Genomic DNA, 19,724 nt, shown 5'->3' on the forward strand with positions numbered 1-19,724 from the left:
CCGCTTCCACGCAATCGCAGCTCATGTTAAACAGCTGGCAGGTTATTATCCGCATATCCGTAGTGGGCAGGTGTGGCTCTTCGTGACTCACTTCACGTTCACTAGTTTATTAATTAATGAATCGTTCGGGCAATCGCTTATATCAACGAGCAAACTCACGGTTTCCTCAAGTGCTGCAAAAACGGCTTGATTGATTGTTTGGCCAATGCGCTTCAGCTGCAGGCAGCCAGGTCCAGTGCATCAGGAGGGATGCTGCTGCGCTGCTTGCTCCCATGTCAGAAAAAGCCTAACTTTTGTGGGAAGAAATACATTGAAAACTAGTTACATATGACTTGAAATGCCACTTGTAAAATAAATCACCCACAGTGACTGACGACAGTCCGACCACTATTTTGACTGGGCTGCTTTATGTAGCAAGGCGAAGCGCTCATTTTTTGGCACATTGCCACCCCTCGTTGGAATGGACTCCGTTAAAACCAACGGCATGCTTTTTGAAGTCTCCAGATTTGTCGCTAACGTGATGCAGCCAATTATATCAGCAGGCAGTGTTGTGTGATCTCCACTGCGTAGAGGATAGGAGCTGACTGACTGATAGGCTATCAAACTTTTGTGGGGAGAAATAGCCTACATTTAAAACTAGTCAGATATGACTAGTTGCCACTTGTAAAATAAATCACCCACAGTGATTGACGACGGTGCGACCACTATTTTGACTGCCTCTGAGGCAGTCAAAATAGTGACAAGAAATAGTAACCAGATAGTAGTTACCATATAGTAACCATATGTGGTACTTGGTAAATAGTTACCAAATAGTAACAAGAAATGTGATAGGAAACAGCTTTAGCCTAAAGCTGTTTCCTATCACATTTCTTGTTTTCGATACATGCTGCCGCCCCCCCCCCCCCCCCCCCCGCCGCCCACTGGCAGAAGAAAAAACGGCTCATATCCAGTTGTTTCTTAACAAAGACCCCTCATGTTTAGAAAGGCAAAACCTGAAAATATCCTGTTCTCTCTAGCAGGACATGATCCAGAGTTCATGTTTAAAAGGCACTTTAGTCTGCTAGAAAATGCTGCACTGGCCAATTTGGCACTTTGGTGACCCCTAGTGGCAGTGAGGGAAAACTTTGATTTTTTTTTAGAAAGTTTGAAAGTACTTCACAATACCCAGAAATGTGATCTAAACACTTCAGGGTATTGGAGGCTGTTTAGTGTTTTGCATTTTGTGAGACAGAATGCAAACTGAAAATAGTGTAATGGCCAATTGTGTTAATGGTGTGGGGGTTTGAGGCAGTTTAGAGAATGAGGTTAGAGTTTCAGTAAATGCACCTAAGCGATTGAGTAAAAACTGTAAAGCAGAACTCCACTTACTTTTAACATGGGACTTATTACTTGGCCGCTATGAAAGCCAGAATATAAATTAAATCATCACCAAGATCAGATGCAGCTGGACATGTTTGTCGTGTTAGGATTTTTACTTCCCATTCATTTGAATGAGAAAATAGCCTAAAAACAGACATTTAACATGTTGGTGAACACATTCAACAATTATATTCCATTATCAGAGGCTTTTCACCCCCTGCTGGGAATACGTTTCTAGGAAACACTGGCATAAAGGTATAACTACCTACTGTATCACTCAGTTAATCCTTTGTGCTTCACTGCTTCTACCACAGTGTTGACAGCCGTCGACCTCGACACAACAGCCAGAGAGGATCATGGGAGGCGCGGTGGTGGAGGAGGGGCCTGGCGGGGTGAAGGCGCCGGATGGAGGCTGGGGCTGGATGGTGCTCGTAGGCTGCTTCATCATCACAGGCTTCTCCTATGCCTTCCCCAAGGCCGTCAGTGTCTTCTTCAAGGAGCTGATCAGGGAGTTTGACGTCGGCTACAGCGACACCGCCTGGATCTCGTCCATACTGCTCGCCATGCTCTACGGCACAGGTGGGGGAGGGCGTAGTTATCATTAGTAGTATCTAAATGTACAATATGGCACCACATGTCAAAGGATAATGTGGTGGCTCACCGAGTAGAGAGTATAAGGCATTCCATTTAAACTGGGAGCTGGGGATTTTACGGTTCAAAGGTCATGAACTCCCCCTGTGACGTCACCTGTCCTCTGATTGTCTCTGCCGAACATGGGGGAGCCTCACCAGCCCCAACCTAAAAAATCCAAGATAGCTGCTTCAACAGTAGTTAAAATCGTAGTAAATACTGTTTATTAGCACTTCTGTCTTTGTTGTGTCTCATTAAATCAGTGGTACACACAGTACTGTCTAACTTCTATCTGTGTGGACATGTTGCTACAGTGTGTGTGTGTGCACAAAATACCGCGGAATGCGTTGTTTTCAACTGTTGCTAACAATGGCTAGCCTGGCTAGAGCTAACTCTGGCCATTTCTCATATCTAAAGGATCCTTCCTCGGCAGGACTGCCTAGTCACATCCTACCTGTGTAATCACGAGTCCTTCCTCACATTGGAAGAGCAAACATTTGGAACAGGCTAGCAAGTGTGCGTGATTGTGTCATGGTTCCACCGTCAGATTTCACCGACGTTTCTAGCTTTTTAATAAACAATTGGGCATTAAAACATTTGCTGGCACACTAAAGTGATAACATATTCACGAATGACAGAAGAAACATTGATTTAAATGTGTAAATTTGCGCAGCCAGTGATGTTTTGCCGCTTGCCATTTTTAAAAGACCCAGCTGGCAGCAATCATTCATCCGTGTGCATAGAATTGTGGGTACTTCACGTGCACTGAGGATACACATGAGCATCCTCGAAATGTCTCTCTCCTGAGGACACAGTCCTTTGTAGGATTCAGACATTGGAACAGTCCTTTGTAGGATTCAGACATTGGAACAGTACTTTGCGGGCCTAAGCATAATTAGCATAATTGAAATCCAAATAAGGACCCTTCCTTGACATTGAGAAACGCCCCCTGTCTGGTTTCCAGATTGTTTAAATGGAACGCCGACAACGCCGGTGTGACGTCACTCAACCGTGAAATCTCCGGCTCCCAGTTTAAATGGAATGCATCATCAGTCCTGCCTGCAGTAATTTTGCTGCATGTCTTACCCTCTCTCTTTCCCATACTGTAGCTTCCAGTCTCTCACACTGTCTCTATGGAATAAAGCAGAAAATGCCAACAAAACATGTCAGCAGAATGAGATCTGGAGTGTAATGCAGATGTGATGTGTGTTCAGGCCCTCTGTGCAGCGTGTTGGTGAACAAGTTCGGCTGCCGGCCGGTGATGATGGTCGGAGGGCTGTGTGCCTCACTGGGAATGGTCCTGGCCTCCTTTGCCACCAGTATCATACACATCTACCTTTGCACTGGCGTTATTACAGGTATAGTCATGAATGTACATTACATTAAGATTATTATTGTCCCAGGGGAAATTTGTCAAAGTTTGGGAACCACCATCTGTCCTCAGGTCTGGGACTAGCGTTGAACTTCCAACCATCTCTGATAATGCTGAACCGATACTTCAGTGAGAAGCGTCCACTGGCCAACGGCTTGGCGGCGGCCGGCAGCCCGGTAGCCCTGTGCTGCCTGTCCCCCCTGGGCCAGGTCCTCCAGGACAAGTACGGCTGGAGGGGGGGCTTCTTCATATTGGGAGGGATACTGCTCAACTGCTGCGCCTGTGGGGCCCTCATGAGGCCCCTGCTGCCCCCCAAGAAGCCCAATGACCTGGAGGAGGTGGAGGAAGAGAAAAAGCCAAATCCGAAAGAGAAAAAGTTGTTGGATTTCAGCGTGTTCAAGAACAGAGGGTTCATTATCTATGCCATAGCGGCGTCAGTCATGGTGCTGGGGTTGTTTGTGCCGCCTGTGTTCGTGGTGAGCTGGGCCAAGAAGCTGAAATATGAGGATACCAAGTCGGCTCTGCTGCTCACCATTCTGGGAGCAGTTGATATCTTCGCTCGGCCCACATCGGGGTTAATAGCGGGGATGAAGTGGGTGCGGCCCAGATGTGTCTACCTGTTCAGCTTTGCTGTGATCTTCAATGGATGCTGTGACCTCCTAGGCTCACAGGTAAGCTTGGAGCAATGGGTTCTGTGTTAAAAGTCCATATCCATAGAGGAACAAATAACTGTAAGATGGATAAGAAGATCTTCACTGTATGCTACAATGACCAATCTATGTATCGAGGCGTACCATAACAAATAGAGTTGTGTATGACATCACATCACCTGAACGCCCTGTATAGAGTTGTGTATGACATCACATCACCTGAACGCCCTGTATAGAGTTGTGTATGACATCACATCACCTGAACGCCCTGTATAGAGTTGTGTATGACATCACATCATGTGGCAACTCTGATTCAATCCAAGACACAAAAACAGTTTTAAACGCCGGAGCGTTGTTTTATTCACCAAAATGAAACTCTTCCCTTATCGGGGTATGTCCATGAAATAGCTCAAACGAAAGCAGGCTGGGTTAGCCTGGGGCCCGTGAGGGGGTTTGCTCCCCACCACGTAGCCAGGGCTCCGTTCCTCTTTTAATGGCTCCAGTAACTTGCCTGTGGACGAGAGGAGAGAGGGTCTGTCAGGCAACATCATATTATGACACGAGTATGTTTAGGGAGAGGAGTGGAAATCTGACTTACCGCCCGACAGCAAGGAGCGCTTCCTCCTGGAGGAAAACCGGCCACACAGTGAGCTTCAGAGCGGCGGCTGTTTTCTAGGGCCACTGATTGGGGGATCTGTTCCAGCCGGGCGCTCTGTTCCTAACAGCGCCCGGCTGCTAGCGGTCCCACTGATTCAGGATATAATTGGGGAAATACCTATCAGTGATGACGCGTCCTAGACAGCGTTTCTGTCGGGATCCCCCAGCTCTGACGTCACTGTGGTGGCTGGCTGTCCTCCTGCTCTCACCTGTCAGGGGGTAGGCTGACGAGACTCCACAATCACCTGAACGCCCTGTATAGAGTTGTGTATGACATCACATCACCTGAACGCCCTGTATAGAGTTGTGTATGACATCACATCACCTGAACACTCTGTATAGAGTTGTGTATGACATCACATCACCTGAACGCCCTGTATAGAGTTGTGTATGACATCACATCACCTGAACGCCCTGTATAGAGTTGTGTATGACATCACATCACCTGAACGCCCTGTATAGAGTTGTGTATGACATCACATCACCTGAACACTCTGTATAGAGTTGTGTATGACATCACATCACCTGAACGCCCTGTATAGAGTTGTGTATGACATCACATCACCTGAACGCTCTGTATAGAGTTGTGTATGACATCACATCACCTGAACACTCTGTATAGAGTTGTGTATGACATCACATCACCTGAACGCCCTGTATAGAGTTGTGTATGACATCACATCACCTGAACGCCCTGTATAGAGTTGTGTATGACATCACATCACCTGAACGCCCTGTATAGAGTTGTGTATGACATCACATCACCTGAACACTCTGTATAGAGTTGTGTATGACATCACATCACCTGAACGCCCTGTATAGAGTTGTGTATGACATCACATCACCTGAACGCCCTGTATAGAGTTGTGTATGACATCACATCACCTGAACACTCTGTATAGAGTTGTGTATGACATCACATCACCTGAACGCCCTGTGTAGAGTTGTGTATAACATCACATCACCTGAACACTCTGTATAGAGTTGTGTGTGACATCATCACCTGAACGCCCTGTATAGAGATGTGTGTGACATCATCACCTGAACGCCCTGTATAGAGTTGTGTATGACATCATTTTCCAGAAACTCCTCGCCTCTCTCCCTACAGGCGACCAACTACACAGAGCTGGTGGTGTTCTGTATCTTCTTTGGGATCTCCTATGGCATGGTGGGAGCTCTGCAGTTTGAGGTCCTCATGGCCATCGTAGGGACTGAGAACTTCTCCAGCGCCATTGGACTAGTGCTGCTGATGGAGGCTATCGCTGTACTAGTGGGACCTCCTGGAGCAGGTCAGTCAGCCCATTGAAAATGTCTATCTGCACCTTTCTTAATAGTATAATACTCCTAATTCTGACACGTGTAGTTGTAAAAGAAAGATGTGTATTACTTACCCATGCTTAAAGAAATAGTTCACCCAAAAATACAGATAACATTTGTTAATCCATATAACACACAGGGAGGTTGCCAGCACAGCTCTGTAAAAGCCTTCTCCCAAACAATTGAAGTCAATGGGGACCGGTTCTTTAGAGTTCCAAAAACAGCACAAAAAAACAACAATCATAAAGCTACTTCATACAACTTGTGCGTCACAATAAAAGTTTCTTGAAGCCAAACGATTGCATAGTGAGTGGAAAAGACCGATATATACACATTATTTAGCGCAAATCTTCAGTAGATCCAATCCCCCACCCCCGAAAGACGGTCTTGCTTGTATGTTCATGTGTGCTCACTCATTGCTTTTTAAGGAGACACTTTTGGATTTTGCTCCAACGTTTTGATTTGCTACTTCCCATGTGGACAAGTGTACCACCAGGATTTCACTCGTGAAATGCATCTTTACAATCTTATGTTCTTATCAAGTGGAAAATTCTACTGAATTAGTTGGAAATTCCCAATGGAGTTTGACTTGATGCAGGAATCTAGAAACAAGTGTAAATATGTTGAAACTAAGCAAAATGAATGAAGTCACAACATCAAGAAAATGATATTTCATTGAAGAGAATTGAGAAAAATTAAGCTTAGTTATCAGCATTGGAAACAAGTGAAATTATCTTCATTGTTTTAAGGAACATTTTGAGACAGATTAAATGACTAGATTATACAAATTTGATACAAAAATTTAAGTAAACAGTAAGTTGAATAACATGGAGTTGTCTGTACACTTACAACAGCATTCACATTCTCATATTAAAATTGTCTTATTCATAGATCATGTTTGCGTTATATTCTACAATAAACACAGGTAATAGACTTGAAGATGTTAGTTTAGTTTATTAGTTTATTTGACAGGGAGCAGGGTCCGTTACTCAAAAAAGTAATATATTACACATTACACATTACTTTCAAAAAAAGTAATGCCTTACTTTACTTGATTACTCCCTGGAGAAAGTAATTCGTTACACTACTCGTTACATTACTTTTGCGTTACTCCGTAACATCGCCTGAGATGCATTGTCACGTAATTTGCCAGTTAACAATACAACATTAATCCTTACATATATGCCCATATATTAGCACAAATCTCTATTGTAATAAGGTAGGTTGCAAAACTTTTCCTGTCTGATGGTGGCTGTCCGTTCCCTGCCATCTGTATTTTGCTCAATATGTTTCTGAAAAATGGCGATTTCATTCTACTGTTGAAACTGGCAACATTTCCTCTACCATGTAGGAGGAGGCAACAAGCCTGTCCATTTCTGATTTTGATGTTACCTGGTGAAAAGAAAGCTTTTGCTGCTTGCTTGGGGTCGAGGCAGGCGACTCAGCTTGGGTCTGCAACCAGCTTTGTGTTAGCATGTTTCCACTGCAGATGCTTTGAGAGGTTTATGTCGTAGGCTACCGTAGCTAGCTGCTTCTGTCCAGGGCGTTTGCAGTTTCACATTCTTGTCCTTCCGCGCAACAAAAACTTGTTGTAGAAGACGGCGCTTTTTGGCAGATTGCTGGCAGACTATTAGGAACATACGCACTGCGCCCACTTCCCTAGAGCACGTTGTATTTACAAGGGGTATTTACAGACCCCATCGCTGTATGTGGGTTTCTCTTATGGTTTACGTTTACATTTAATTTAATTTAATTTTGTCCAATATTCAGATATTCCAGAATTGCATGTTGTGTTAAAATACATATTATTTATATCTAACACTCTTTAGCCTGATTTAATTGTAAAACAGAGTGTAAAAAGTTATGCAAAGCCTTCTGGGAAATTTTAACCCGTGGAAGAAGAAAGTGGGCGGAGTTCCCAGCATGCCCTGGGGGTACTGTGTTTTTGTGTCAATTGTTTGTCAATGTGTTTTGGAGGTTAAAATGATTTATTGTTCTATATGCATGATGTTAGTTATCTGATAAGCTATGTGTCGACTAATAGTGCTGTTCTGCATGCTAATACAAAGTTGAAATGTTGGCACCATGAGTGATTCTGCTGTGCAGTTAAATGACCCGTCTGATGGGACACAAGATCTGCTATTAAAACAGAGATCTTTTCTCTCTATACTTATCTTGCTAGTATGCATGTAAGCGTTTGATTAGTAACTGTAATGTGATTACTGCACTTAGGTACAGTAGTGCCTTACACTACTCGTTACCGACAAAAGTAATGTGATTACAGTAACGCGTTACTTTGTAACTCTGTATACAATAGACAATAGACATTAATCCTCATAGGGTAAGAGATGCATTGTAACAGATTTAGCCTTAGGCTAATTTCCATCTGGAGTCCCTGGGCAGGTGGATTCAGAAGCCATACAGAGTTAAGAAAACACAAAATACATAAATGTTATAAAACCAAAAAATCTGACAAAACAATGATTTGTCTCTCCACCAGGTCGCTTGCTGGATGCCACTCATAACTACATGTACGTTTTCCTGCTGGCGGGTTGTGAGGTCGTGCTGTCGGCATTCATCCTCGCCCTGGGCAACTTCCTGTGCCTGAGGAAGAAACAGAAAGAGCCCGGCGCCACGATGGAGATGGCCGTGACCGCCGCCGAGAACGAGGGGCTGAACCGCGGCGAAGGAGCCAACGAGGACGAGGGACTGAAGCGGATAGAGAACGGGAAGGCGGTCATGGTGGAAGCGGACGAGGTGACAAAGAGAGCGCTAGGAGAGCCCGAGACATCGCTATGAAGAAGAAGAGAGACAGCAGAGTCCTGCACATAGGTCCTGCACCAGGTCGGATACCCGCGATTATCCACCGGCTAAACTGGAAAAAACTTGTGTAACCTGTAAAAAAATATATTTATATAAATTGACAGGTATGGATATGGATAGAAAATGAACTAAATACGGTCAGGCAGCGGGTGAGAACAAACTCCCCCCCCCCCCCCACCCCCACCCCCTGGAGAAGTCGGAAATGAAAATGATTGTGCAGTATTTTCTGTATCTAAATAAGCTAATATTATCAAGCCTAATCAACCGCCAGGATTTTTCTTATTGTGAAAGCCTACGACACAACCTTTGACCCCACATCCAGCCAAATAATGGGGCGTCGTGGATTTGACAGGTGGCAGCTATGTCGGCTAGCTAATGGATGATATTATTTTCCTGCAGAGCACCTCAGGCTCAGGGCCATTACATTTCAGGATAAAGATTACCCGCACACCATCGATTAAATGTCAGCATACTGTAGCAACATAGTTAGATGATTCTGCCAAATAGGCATAACCTCTGCTATGGTTAATTATGATTAAAATGTATTTTGAATTTATGTTTCTTGTTCAACTGCAAGTAAAATAAAGCACTTTAAAGTAAGTGTGTTTGTAGCCTGTAGGCCAGATCTTATGCCTAGTGCAAGGCCAAGGGCAAGGGCAAGTGTTATCTTTGCTAGTTTCTAGCAGACTAGCTGCCTAGTAATGCACAAACATCCCAGTGAAACCCTATAGAAGGTGACATCACTTGGCACTAAAGATCAGCCAATAGCAGATGGCAAATGCAACAGCATGCTTTTCACCATTAGATTGCAGCAAACCCACATAAGTGGTCTAGGGTTTAGTTACTTTTTAATGTATGCTGCATTTCCATAATGTCTAATGAATTCACGTCATATGTATTTGTTGGTTGTTGCATCCTTTTGATTTATTTATTGCCTGTATTTATTGACGTTTAAATGTAACGAAAACTGGAATGTGCACATTTCTAATAAATAAATAGGGGAAAAATTCAGGGCACAGACTTGCAAACCTGGCAGCTGAAGTAGCTGTAGACTGAATTGTCAAACATTTCCTTCTGGCATTGCCTCCACTCTAACCCATTTCAGGTCGATTCGATTTTCCCTAACCAATCACTAGAGACCCAAATGTATCCACCTGAATCTAATCCAGTCGGGAGAATGCAAAAAACATCTCCCCTTTGAAGAAATGCCTTCAAAGTAGAGTGCTGTTCGGATTTCAAAGTAATTGGTACTTTTAATCGATTTAGAACAGCCTTGATAGTCAGCTTCTATCTCGTTTGCAGTTGCCATTGTTGTTATTAGGTCCAGCAGCACAGTTGGCAACAGCTTGACAACGGTGTTAGTCATCGTCCTGCCCGTTGCATTGTTTATTGACGCTGATTGGCTAATCGTCAGCCCCCCCCCAGCTAGCAGATCATGGGCGGGCCGCCGGCGGCAAGCCGGAGACCAATTCGGCGGGCCACCGTCGGCAGCCGCAGCGGCTCCGCTGCGGTCGTGCTAGTCGGTGAAACAGCGGTCCGCCGGGGTGGCTCGCTGGCGGTCCACTGGCGGCACCAGCGTACACAGCCAGCGGCCCTTGCACGGCACGCTGATGGCATGCCGCTGGTATTGCACCTCCCAGCCCCCATATACATTGTTATGCTAATGCTTGCATGCAGTGCTTCTCCACTGGCAGGGCTCCCTTCCTCTTAAATATGGTGGTAATTTCTGAGGTAGTCTACTTGGTTAAAAAAGGTTGAGAACCACTTCAATAATGCACATAATTACAATGATTTAAATGATAATATGTGAGTATTCATACAACAATAATAATTTAAAGGAGAACAGATCCGTGAACTTTTTGTTATTTTATTTATGGACATAAGAAATCAATCAAAGGATGATGATTTGACAACTGTGCATTGCAAATAGCAAAAAACTTGACAACTCTGTAGCTATATGTTGCATATTATGTAGGCTATATATTAAAAAAAACACATCAAGCCAAAAATAATGTATAAAAAAAACAAAGCAAAGCAAAATCTGCCTTAAATAGTGCAATAGTCAAATAAAACAGTCATAAAGATACAAATAGAAAACAGGCATAAAGTCACGCACAGCAGCACATCATAGATATTCCTTTTCCACCGTGTTCCAAAAAGTAAATTTTATATAAAATTGTGTGTTATTATAGGTGGGTAATTATCAAGGACTGTAATGATTGTAAGTCAATACTAGCAGGGGGAGTCTAGTATATAAATAAACAATAGTCTCAAGATTCAAGCTTACTTAATAGCCATAATGAACATGTTACAAATGAGGAATTTGTCTTTGTGCAGTATGCAGCGCAGCAATACAAATCAGGCAGACAGAAAGGCAATTTTCAAATTAATTTGCATTAAAGTGCAAAGTAACAGACCTTGAAAGTGACATAGTGGAGTCCATGTAAATGTCCGTGGCGTGTAATAAGTCCATAAAATGCCCAGTAAGTCCTTAAGTGATGTGTAATGGTTGTGTCCATGGCCGTGGGATAATAATGTCCATATGAAAGATGTCAAGTGTCTTCAAGTGTCTGTGGGATAAGTCCATGGGGGGCATGGGCTTGTGGAGGGTTTCGGGTCTCATTGAAGAGGCGGATAGCCAAGTCCGAGTCACGAGTGCCTCGAGTCGAGTCACGAGTCCTGGACTTGGACTCCTGGACTCGAGAACACTTGCAGGCAGAGGGAGTCACAGGTCTTTTTCTCTTTGACGGCGTTGCACGTGGTGGACAAGGCCGGCTCCTCCGAAACCCAGCTATGCAGCGGAGAGAGATGGACGAGAGGTGAACAAGAAAGATTGAGGACATGAATACTAGTCATTACAGTTTGTTGAAGTACAATTTTATATGTATTAAAACAAAAAGGGGGGCGGGGGGCACACACACACATACACATGGAGGCATTGTGACATCACTGATGCAATAATATTTAGTGAGAGCAACACACACACACACGGGCGTGCCAATAGGGCAGGCGAGGCCAAGCTACGGCTAAAGAAATAATAATTTTCCATAAGAATATTTATAAAAAATAAAATAGAAACCTTACCTTTAAAACTATCTACGAGGTCTTGAAGTTGCCACTCCGCCAATGTGTCTCTGACAAAGCTGTCCATTGGCCCAACCTGAAACAAACAAAGGGAGCTACATTAGAAAAATAAAATAGCTATTTGAATGCCTTTTATGATGCTGCTAGGAGGGATTTTTGAGCTGATACCTATAACAGACAAATATCTGCTTCTCTTGTCCGATAAGCGATAATAATTTCACATTTTTGTATTTATGCAGCTGCTGGACTCTAGCAGCTTCATATGGCTCATCTCAAGCCTGTTTGGTCCAAAATAGAGCTTGCATCAGTGTGGGGGTAAAAGGAAATAAATAATACAAACGATTTACAGACTAACAGTCACAGACTGTAACGGTCTGTAACGTTAGTTTTGATCTCATCTTACATGGCCGTGCACGCAAACAGAAGAATATGCACGCAGTAAATTAACGTGAGCAGCAACACACTAACAATGGGCTGTACTCTGTAACGTTAGTTTAATCAATTGTCTGTTTATAGCCGCGAAAGCAAACGGAATTATGTACGTTAACGTTAAACGGCCGAATAACACCGTTAAATGGTGTATTGATATATCCAGAATGAGCACAAAATAGATGTTTGCAACCGATGCCTTTTTACGTTTTACTCCAAGAAACGTGGAAGGTTTTTAACAAGATGTAGATGGCCCATGCATTTCTTCACTGGGTAGAGTGGCTAACGCTAGCCTCTGCTACTTGTAGGCCTATGTGTAACACAAAAAGCTGTCTACACAACGTCATTTAACTATTAGCCATCTAACTTGTTGTTATCTGCCTAACCAGCGAAATGGCTAATGGTAAGATCGCAGCAGAGCACAATAGGATTTACAAATATAGCGTTAAATATTCTTACCGATCTGCTTTTCAAAGAGCCCCGAAGTTTTCAGTGTTCTTTGTTGTCGTGCACGTCTTGTTTTTCTTGTGATGAAGTTGCAAGAAGGCAGCGGATGATCGCCACCAACCGGTCTGTTATTGTCCGTATATCGCTTTTATAATCAGTCCTGTGTTTTGTAGATAGGTGAAGACAAGTCATGGTTTAAAACGACTTTTTCAAAGATTGTTGCTATCAGTACTCGGCGCATGTTTGCTTCCTGAAATCCCATTCATAAAATGGCGCCAGGACACACGTAGCCTCAATGGCCTGGACGCAGACACAACGTCACACTACGGCAACGCAAAAGTGCCAAAATTCTTAACTTCCCATCGTCACTCTCAACCCCCCCCCCCCCCCTCCCTCCCAATAATCTTTATTTCAAACTGTTAACATTACACACACAAAAATAACATCAGACAAATGGATACAGATGAGACATGGGGGGGGGGATATATAGACTGCAGTGCAGACCTGACCAGTGTAATAAAGTAGAGAGAGAGAGAGAGAGAGAGAGAGAGAGAGAGAGAGAGAGAGAGAGAGAGAGAGAGAGAGAGAGAGAGAGAGAGAGCCATCATCCTGCATCTGGCTGAAAAATATAACACTGCATACCCAGTGAATAAATGACCCACGTTTATTCTTCTTGGACATCTACCTATTATTATTTGCACTTTATTTATTTATTTATTTATTTATTTATTTATTTATTTATTTATATTCCAGGGACAAAACAATTGTTCCAGAGGTTAAATTAGGCTACAACTGGGTAGACACAGCCCTGTTGTGCCTTAAATTTTGTGTAGGCCTATACAATATTTTGCCAAAAATATGTTGCTATCTTCTATAAACATTCCAAATTTGACATGTTCAAGTAGAAATGCATCAATGCTAGATTATCCATAAATTAAAATTAGGCCAATTATGAGTAATTTTGCAGGGGAAAAAAGTGATCTTTTGTCTCCACATCTGTATTGCAAAATTCATACAGATTCACATTCTACTCCTAAAATGATTTTTTCCCCTTTGTGTACACACACACACACACACACACACACACACACACACACACACACACACACACACACACACACACACACACACACACACACACACACACACACACACACACATATATACAGATCCTTTAAAAAAATTGAATATCATGGAAATAACATGGATAACCGTGGACTTCAGCGGATTGTCAAGCAAAGACGATTCAAAAAATTTGGCAGAGATTCAGAGGGAGTGGACTGAGGCTGGAGTCAGTCATAACTGAGAAGTAACTGCTGATTTTCTTCACACTATAATACTTTCTTGAAATACTGTATTGGGGGTCTTCTGGAGCTGTAGGCCAAAATTATGAAAAATGAAACAAATAAAGGCTAGAAATATTTCACTTTGTGTGTAATGAATCTATAATCTATGAAAGTTTCACTTTTTGAAAGGAATTATGGAAGAAAACTTTCCATGATATTCAAATTTTGGGGAAAGGATCTATGTGTGTATATATATATATACATACTTATAGTGATCAACTGCTTATATTGATCAAAAACCTTGGTCCTGAATTATTCCATGCTGTTATGAATAATTTGCTTATAGTGATCAATACTCTGCTTACAGTGATCATTTTGGGCCTTGTCCCACCTGAGAACAATGGATTTTTTTTTTTAATTACAGTAATTTTATTTATTTACTTACAAACTGCCAGAAATGAGCTTTTTGATTAAAAAAAATCTACAGAGGTTCTCAAAGTGGGGTCCAGGTACCCCCAGGGGTCCTTGAGGGGCTTCCAGGGGTATACCCAGCAAAAAAAGTAATTCATTTTCAGAAGAATTCCAAAGATAAGTAACACAATGACAGAATGCATGAGTATTTTGGTCATGGGTTTCATACACTTTATATTATAAAACATTGTGACGACCACACATGGGAGGGTAGTCACAAAAGCTAAAAATCATATCAGTTGGGACAAAATATTATCAAATGAGGCTCCGTTGTCTAATTTGTGTCAGTTTAAAGTTTGAGAACCACTGCACTAGACATCAAGTCAAGTGGCTAGGCCATGGATGCACTATCAAGCACATAAGCTATAGACCACTTTGCTTGGTCATTCAAAACCATTCAAAGTCCAACATCCATCCGGTTGTATTTTAATTTGCTCTGGTTTACGACTCAGGCGTGAACAATTCAACAAAGTGAATTTATAAGCTATTGATTTTGATTTCTGGTATTCAAAGAACATTCCAACACAGGTGATTAGAAATGTTTGTCCACTATGTTTTTTAATTCAAAGACTAACCCAAAAATTTGAGAGAACAACATAAATAAAAAGTAAATGCTGCACGGACAAAACAATTACTACAGAAATTAAATAGGCTACAATAAACTTCTCAAATACAATGTATAATTTTTGGGCATTTGTGTTTTTCATCCATAGGCCTATAGAGCTTTGGAAAATCTTGCTAAGTTCATTTTCGAATGCTGTGAAGGTATTTTTGCCTTTGTGTAGCCTAATAAAAACAGAAATCCATTAAATAGTCTCTTTCAAACAAAAGAGAACAGAACTTAGCCCATCGTTTCAAATTAGAGCTATAGTTTCATAATGCTTATGAATGCAGTTTAATGGATGGAGTATCTTGGCCTATCTGCCGACGGCCAGACACCAGCGCCCCTCCAGCGCTGATGTGGTACTTAGAGAGGGAAAATTCTTGGCGGCTTGCCGACGGCCTGCCGCTGCTAGCCCTCCAGCGGCATTCCGCCAGAGTGAAGGTAGCGGCATCCTCCAGTGGGCCGCCGGATGGCCGCTGAAGGAATGCCACCGCCGCCCGGCCGCTCAAAATGCGACCACGGGCCACTAGCGGCAGCGGCAGATTGCTAGCTGGGCCATATTGGAACATGAGAAACTGCTGTTACATGTCATGATGCCAGATCAGAAGCAGCCAACTCTGTGGAGTAGGCAGATTCGAAGGTCTGGACCCAGGAAACTGTAACACTGCACTTGCTGGTTAGTGTTGTGTGTGTTACAGTAGTGTTGCTATTGTACAGAAGGTGTGCCACTGTGCAGTCTGTCCACTGTGTATTTGTACCAGACCTTTGTTCAACAGACACCACCTTATGTTCCAACACAGGGATCAGCCTGTTACTTCCTATTGTGTTTACACTTCCTGTGACAGTACAGTACTAGTGACCAGAGGCCTGTACTACAAAGCCAGTTTAGTGGTTTAGCGAGGTAACTTCAGGTTTAAACCTGGTTTGGCCGTACTACAAAGCAAGTTAACTTCTTACCGACATATATTTCCATAGCAACTTATGCTTCACACTTAACCTGGTCCGTAGCAGGTTAAGTTGCAAGGATAAGATTAGACCTTAAATCCACCGCCCACGAACCAATCGAATCAGCAGTTTGGAAAAATGGCCAACCCCTTTCTGGATGAGTTTCCCGAAGGAGCACGAATTGTAATGTTGAATGAGTAATGGTAATCAATGTTAATGTTAATCAAGGACTAAAGCCTTGCACTTGTTGGCTATTTTAATTAAGCCCTATACCACTTTGGAATATGTTTTTATATATTCATTTTTGTGCTCTCAAGTAGCCTAGATACGTTGTTTGATCCCGCTGATCGATTGCAGCTGAATAGTGAGTGGAGAAATATCACTAAACCGGCATAAAAAGGTTACATAAACGTCTCCAAAGCGCACGGTGCCGTGTGCGCAATGGAGCTGAGACTGACGTTGGGTTGGAATTGAAATAGTCATAGCTTACATGCTGGCCTACTACATCTAAGCAATTTAATATGGGATCACCTACACAGGCGATCCCATATTAAGATGATTCATATCTAGCCTACTCCTGCATTTTGCAGCTGCAAGTGTTGCTTTTGGCCTGTATGATGTGATTGAACTTCATATTTCCAGCATCATTATATGAAATATGGAGATATGCGACTCTGCTGACAATATATGTGACCACAAAATAGGCTATTTTTTATAAATGAAATCTATGCCCGCACATACCGTGTCGTTCAGAAGCCTCTTTTAATTTTATTATCATTCTTTTTTTTATTGATAGCCTATAGGAATTATTCAATCAGTGCGACTAAACATGACATCATTATTATTCGTTGAGCCTAAATGGTCTACGGATTTTGGACTGAGACATTAGGCTACACATTGCTTCCACTCGCAGTTCATTGAGAGGGTGAATTCAGCTGCTGTAGGATACGTGGAGGCAGAAACCGCTCTTCAAATAAATGACTGATGTGAATAAAAGTGGTAACTTTAGACAGTCATTCGGGAACAGACTAAAAATATCCAATGCGGATTTTGATTCTGACATAGTAGTCGATGGCTTTGATGAATGAGGAAATAGGCGTGTCTGGCGCTGTAAAAGCTATGGTTCTGAGCTGAGCGGTCCATATTGCATTGTGATTGGCTAGTTGTTAAAAACCACGCCTCTTTTGCGGGCACGAGCTCGTGTGCACGGGCATTTTCATGTGCACGCGCAGTCAACTTGATTAGAAAAACCTGGTTCGAGTTAACGACTGGCAAACGAGGTTCGTAGTACAAGTTAACTACAATCGAGCTGATCTGGTTTAGACAAACCAGATCAAGGGACAGATCCTGGATCTTCTTATCCAACATTCGTAGTACAGGCTACTGGTAAAACAGACAGTGTTTTGAACAGGAGGTCATAACACAACTGGGTCAAGTGGGCGGGGCTACATAAGGTGAATACTATAGAACTGTAACACACATACTGCACTTTATACTGTTATTTTTCTGAGTCACATCTAATATAATGCAGGCCTTTGATGCCTGGTTTCCCAAATAAATATATTTTCTGCAGAGAAAAGGTGTGACTAGTTCCTCAGTTGCCAACATCTTCACATTTACAACAACAAATCTTCTTACTGCAGGCCTTTCAGTCATTGAATCTACTTGGTGCAAGCAAGGTTGGAAGTGACTTACATTTTATAGCTTTTTGTGTAGGCCTACTTATACTTTTTGAACATTTTTAAATAACACCCATTACACATTTTATAGCTCTTCATAAGCAACAGGAACTGGATCATCGTAAATTGGCCAAATGTGGAACGATTTGCAGTGAACGGCCAGTCAGCAAAAAAGAGAAGAATAATTTGGCTTTACTTTGTGCACTTTTTTCTGTATTTTGTAGTTTTAAATGTTTGTTTCCAATTAAAATAAAAACTAGTTTGAGATCTTTTTATGACTTTTTTTAAATGGCTTTTTATCGCTGGAACAATTTACATAGCTCTCTTAGATCTACCACATCTTTTCATTCCTTTAAGGCATCTCTCCTCACTTATCTTCAAACAACCTGCTCTTGCTTCTAATTATGTTTGAGATTTTGAAATAACTTGCTCATGGTACATCATGCATGTAAATTTACCTTTATCTGGGTATGTGTACATTTACAGTATATATTTTCACTGTATGCATTATGCTATCTTTGGGGGACTAGGGGGTTGGGGAGTGGCTAGGCCTGGGAGAGCTTACAGTATGTGTGTATTACCTGTTTTCTTCTGTATGTTTGTACTAAGGACCCGCTTGAAAACTAGATGGTTCATCTCAAGGGGTTTATCCTTGTAATAAATTGTGAAATTAAGGACCCCCTAACCTGACACAAATTAGTCCATGGACCCCCATTTAATAAGATTTTGTCCCAGGGTCCCCCATCTGATAAGATTTTAACTTTTTATGACAAAGTGTATGAAACCTAATACCAAAATAAAACATTCTGTCATTGTGTTATTTATGGATGGAATTGTAGTGAAAATAAATTATTTCCAAAGCTCTAAAAGAAACTTCTGGAATTGTCTGGAATGTTTACCACAAATGGACTAAAACCCTCAGTCTTCTGATCCAAAATCATACACCTTGTCCATTAGGCCAGGTGGTCGGACTGCTGGGCCAGGGTAAATTCTTATTTATTTGCCACTAGAGAAAAGGTTTCAATCATCTGCACATCAACTACACCCTTGAAACATCTCCCTCTGGGTCCTCAGACTTTGATGGGTGTGCCACTTGCCAAGGCTTGAAGTGTAACCAGCAGTCCCTCAGTTTAGCACATGGTCTTTATACCCTTGGCAGTGGACATGGATCAGAGGAATCAGCAGCAAGATGAGAAACTGATAATGAGATCCAAACTGGAGCCAAACCCTTCAGAGTAAAAACAGCTGACAGAAGCTCACAGATGGAACAGAGCTTTTGTCGTTATGCCCTCTGAACAATGGCGTATTCACCACACACACACACACACACACCACTCCCTGACCAGCAGAGATGGGAAAAGTACACACTTTCTTTACTTAAGTAGTTAATTGTGTAAAAAAGATTCTGGTAAAAGTACTGATTCAACTAAATTACTCAAGTAAAAGTAAAAAGTACAGGCTCTGAAATGTACTCAAGTATAAAAGTAAAAAGTATTTTCTGTGCAAGGTGAATAGAAACTCATAGAATTCAAATACTATTAAACTTAAAAGATCCCTTCAAAACATATTTTAAGATGCATAAAGACTATACTTTGATTCATAATTTGTGTATGTTTTCCCCCCACAAAAAAGGTGCACATAATGCATGAAAGCTGAGTCAATTTTGAAGTCATGGGTTCGAGCCTCTGTCAGTTTGGAATGGCGACAGCCAGAGCAGAGGAAATAGTGATTTAAAGCCCTGAGAAAACCTACCTTCAGAAGTCTGGCCTGGTGGCACAGAGAGTTGGCTTGCTGCCTAGTATTATTAACCCATTGATACCGGATGCAGCATTTGCGTGTTTAAGACCTCAGTCACGTTTGAGGTCGTGGGTTCGATCCTCAGTCAGTTTTGAATGTTGACAGCCAGATGAAAGAGTCATTTAAAGCCCTGAGAAAACCTGCATTAAGATGGCAGGTGGCACAGAGAGTTGG

General features: G+C 42.3%; 1 protein-coding gene and 1 long non-coding RNA gene across 2 annotated transcripts; one reads left to right on the forward strand and one right to left on the reverse strand.

Moving 5' to 3' along the window:
- Positions 1-1,715: 1,715 nt before the first annotated feature.
- Positions 1,716-10,027, forward strand: LOC310778574 (monocarboxylate transporter 4-like; the record flags this gene model as incomplete). Its single annotated transcript, XM_083639048.1, has 5 exons — positions 1,716-1,938; positions 3,204-3,347; positions 3,434-4,032; positions 5,777-5,957; positions 8,486-10,027. The coding sequence occupies 5 exons, from the start codon at positions 1,716-1,718 to the stop codon at positions 8,782-8,784; spliced, it is 1,446 nt and encodes a 481-aa protein (XP_083495174.1). The 3' UTR covers positions 8,785-10,027.
- An 804-nt stretch (positions 10,028-10,831) lies between these two features.
- Positions 10,832-13,016, reverse strand: LOC310777671. Its single transcript, XR_014552754.1, has 3 exons — positions 12,781-13,016; positions 11,893-11,968; positions 10,832-11,599 (listed from the first exon to the last, which is right to left on the reverse strand). It is a non-coding gene; the product is annotated as an uncharacterized lncRNA (long non-coding RNA).
- Between the last annotated feature and the right edge of the window lie 6,708 nt (positions 13,017-19,724).

Source organism: Poromitra crassiceps, assembly GCF_964638095.1.
Source record: "Poromitra crassiceps genome assembly, chromosome: 6".
NCBI classification, from domain to species: Eukaryota; Metazoa; Chordata; class Actinopteri; order Beryciformes; family Melamphaidae; genus Poromitra; species Poromitra crassiceps.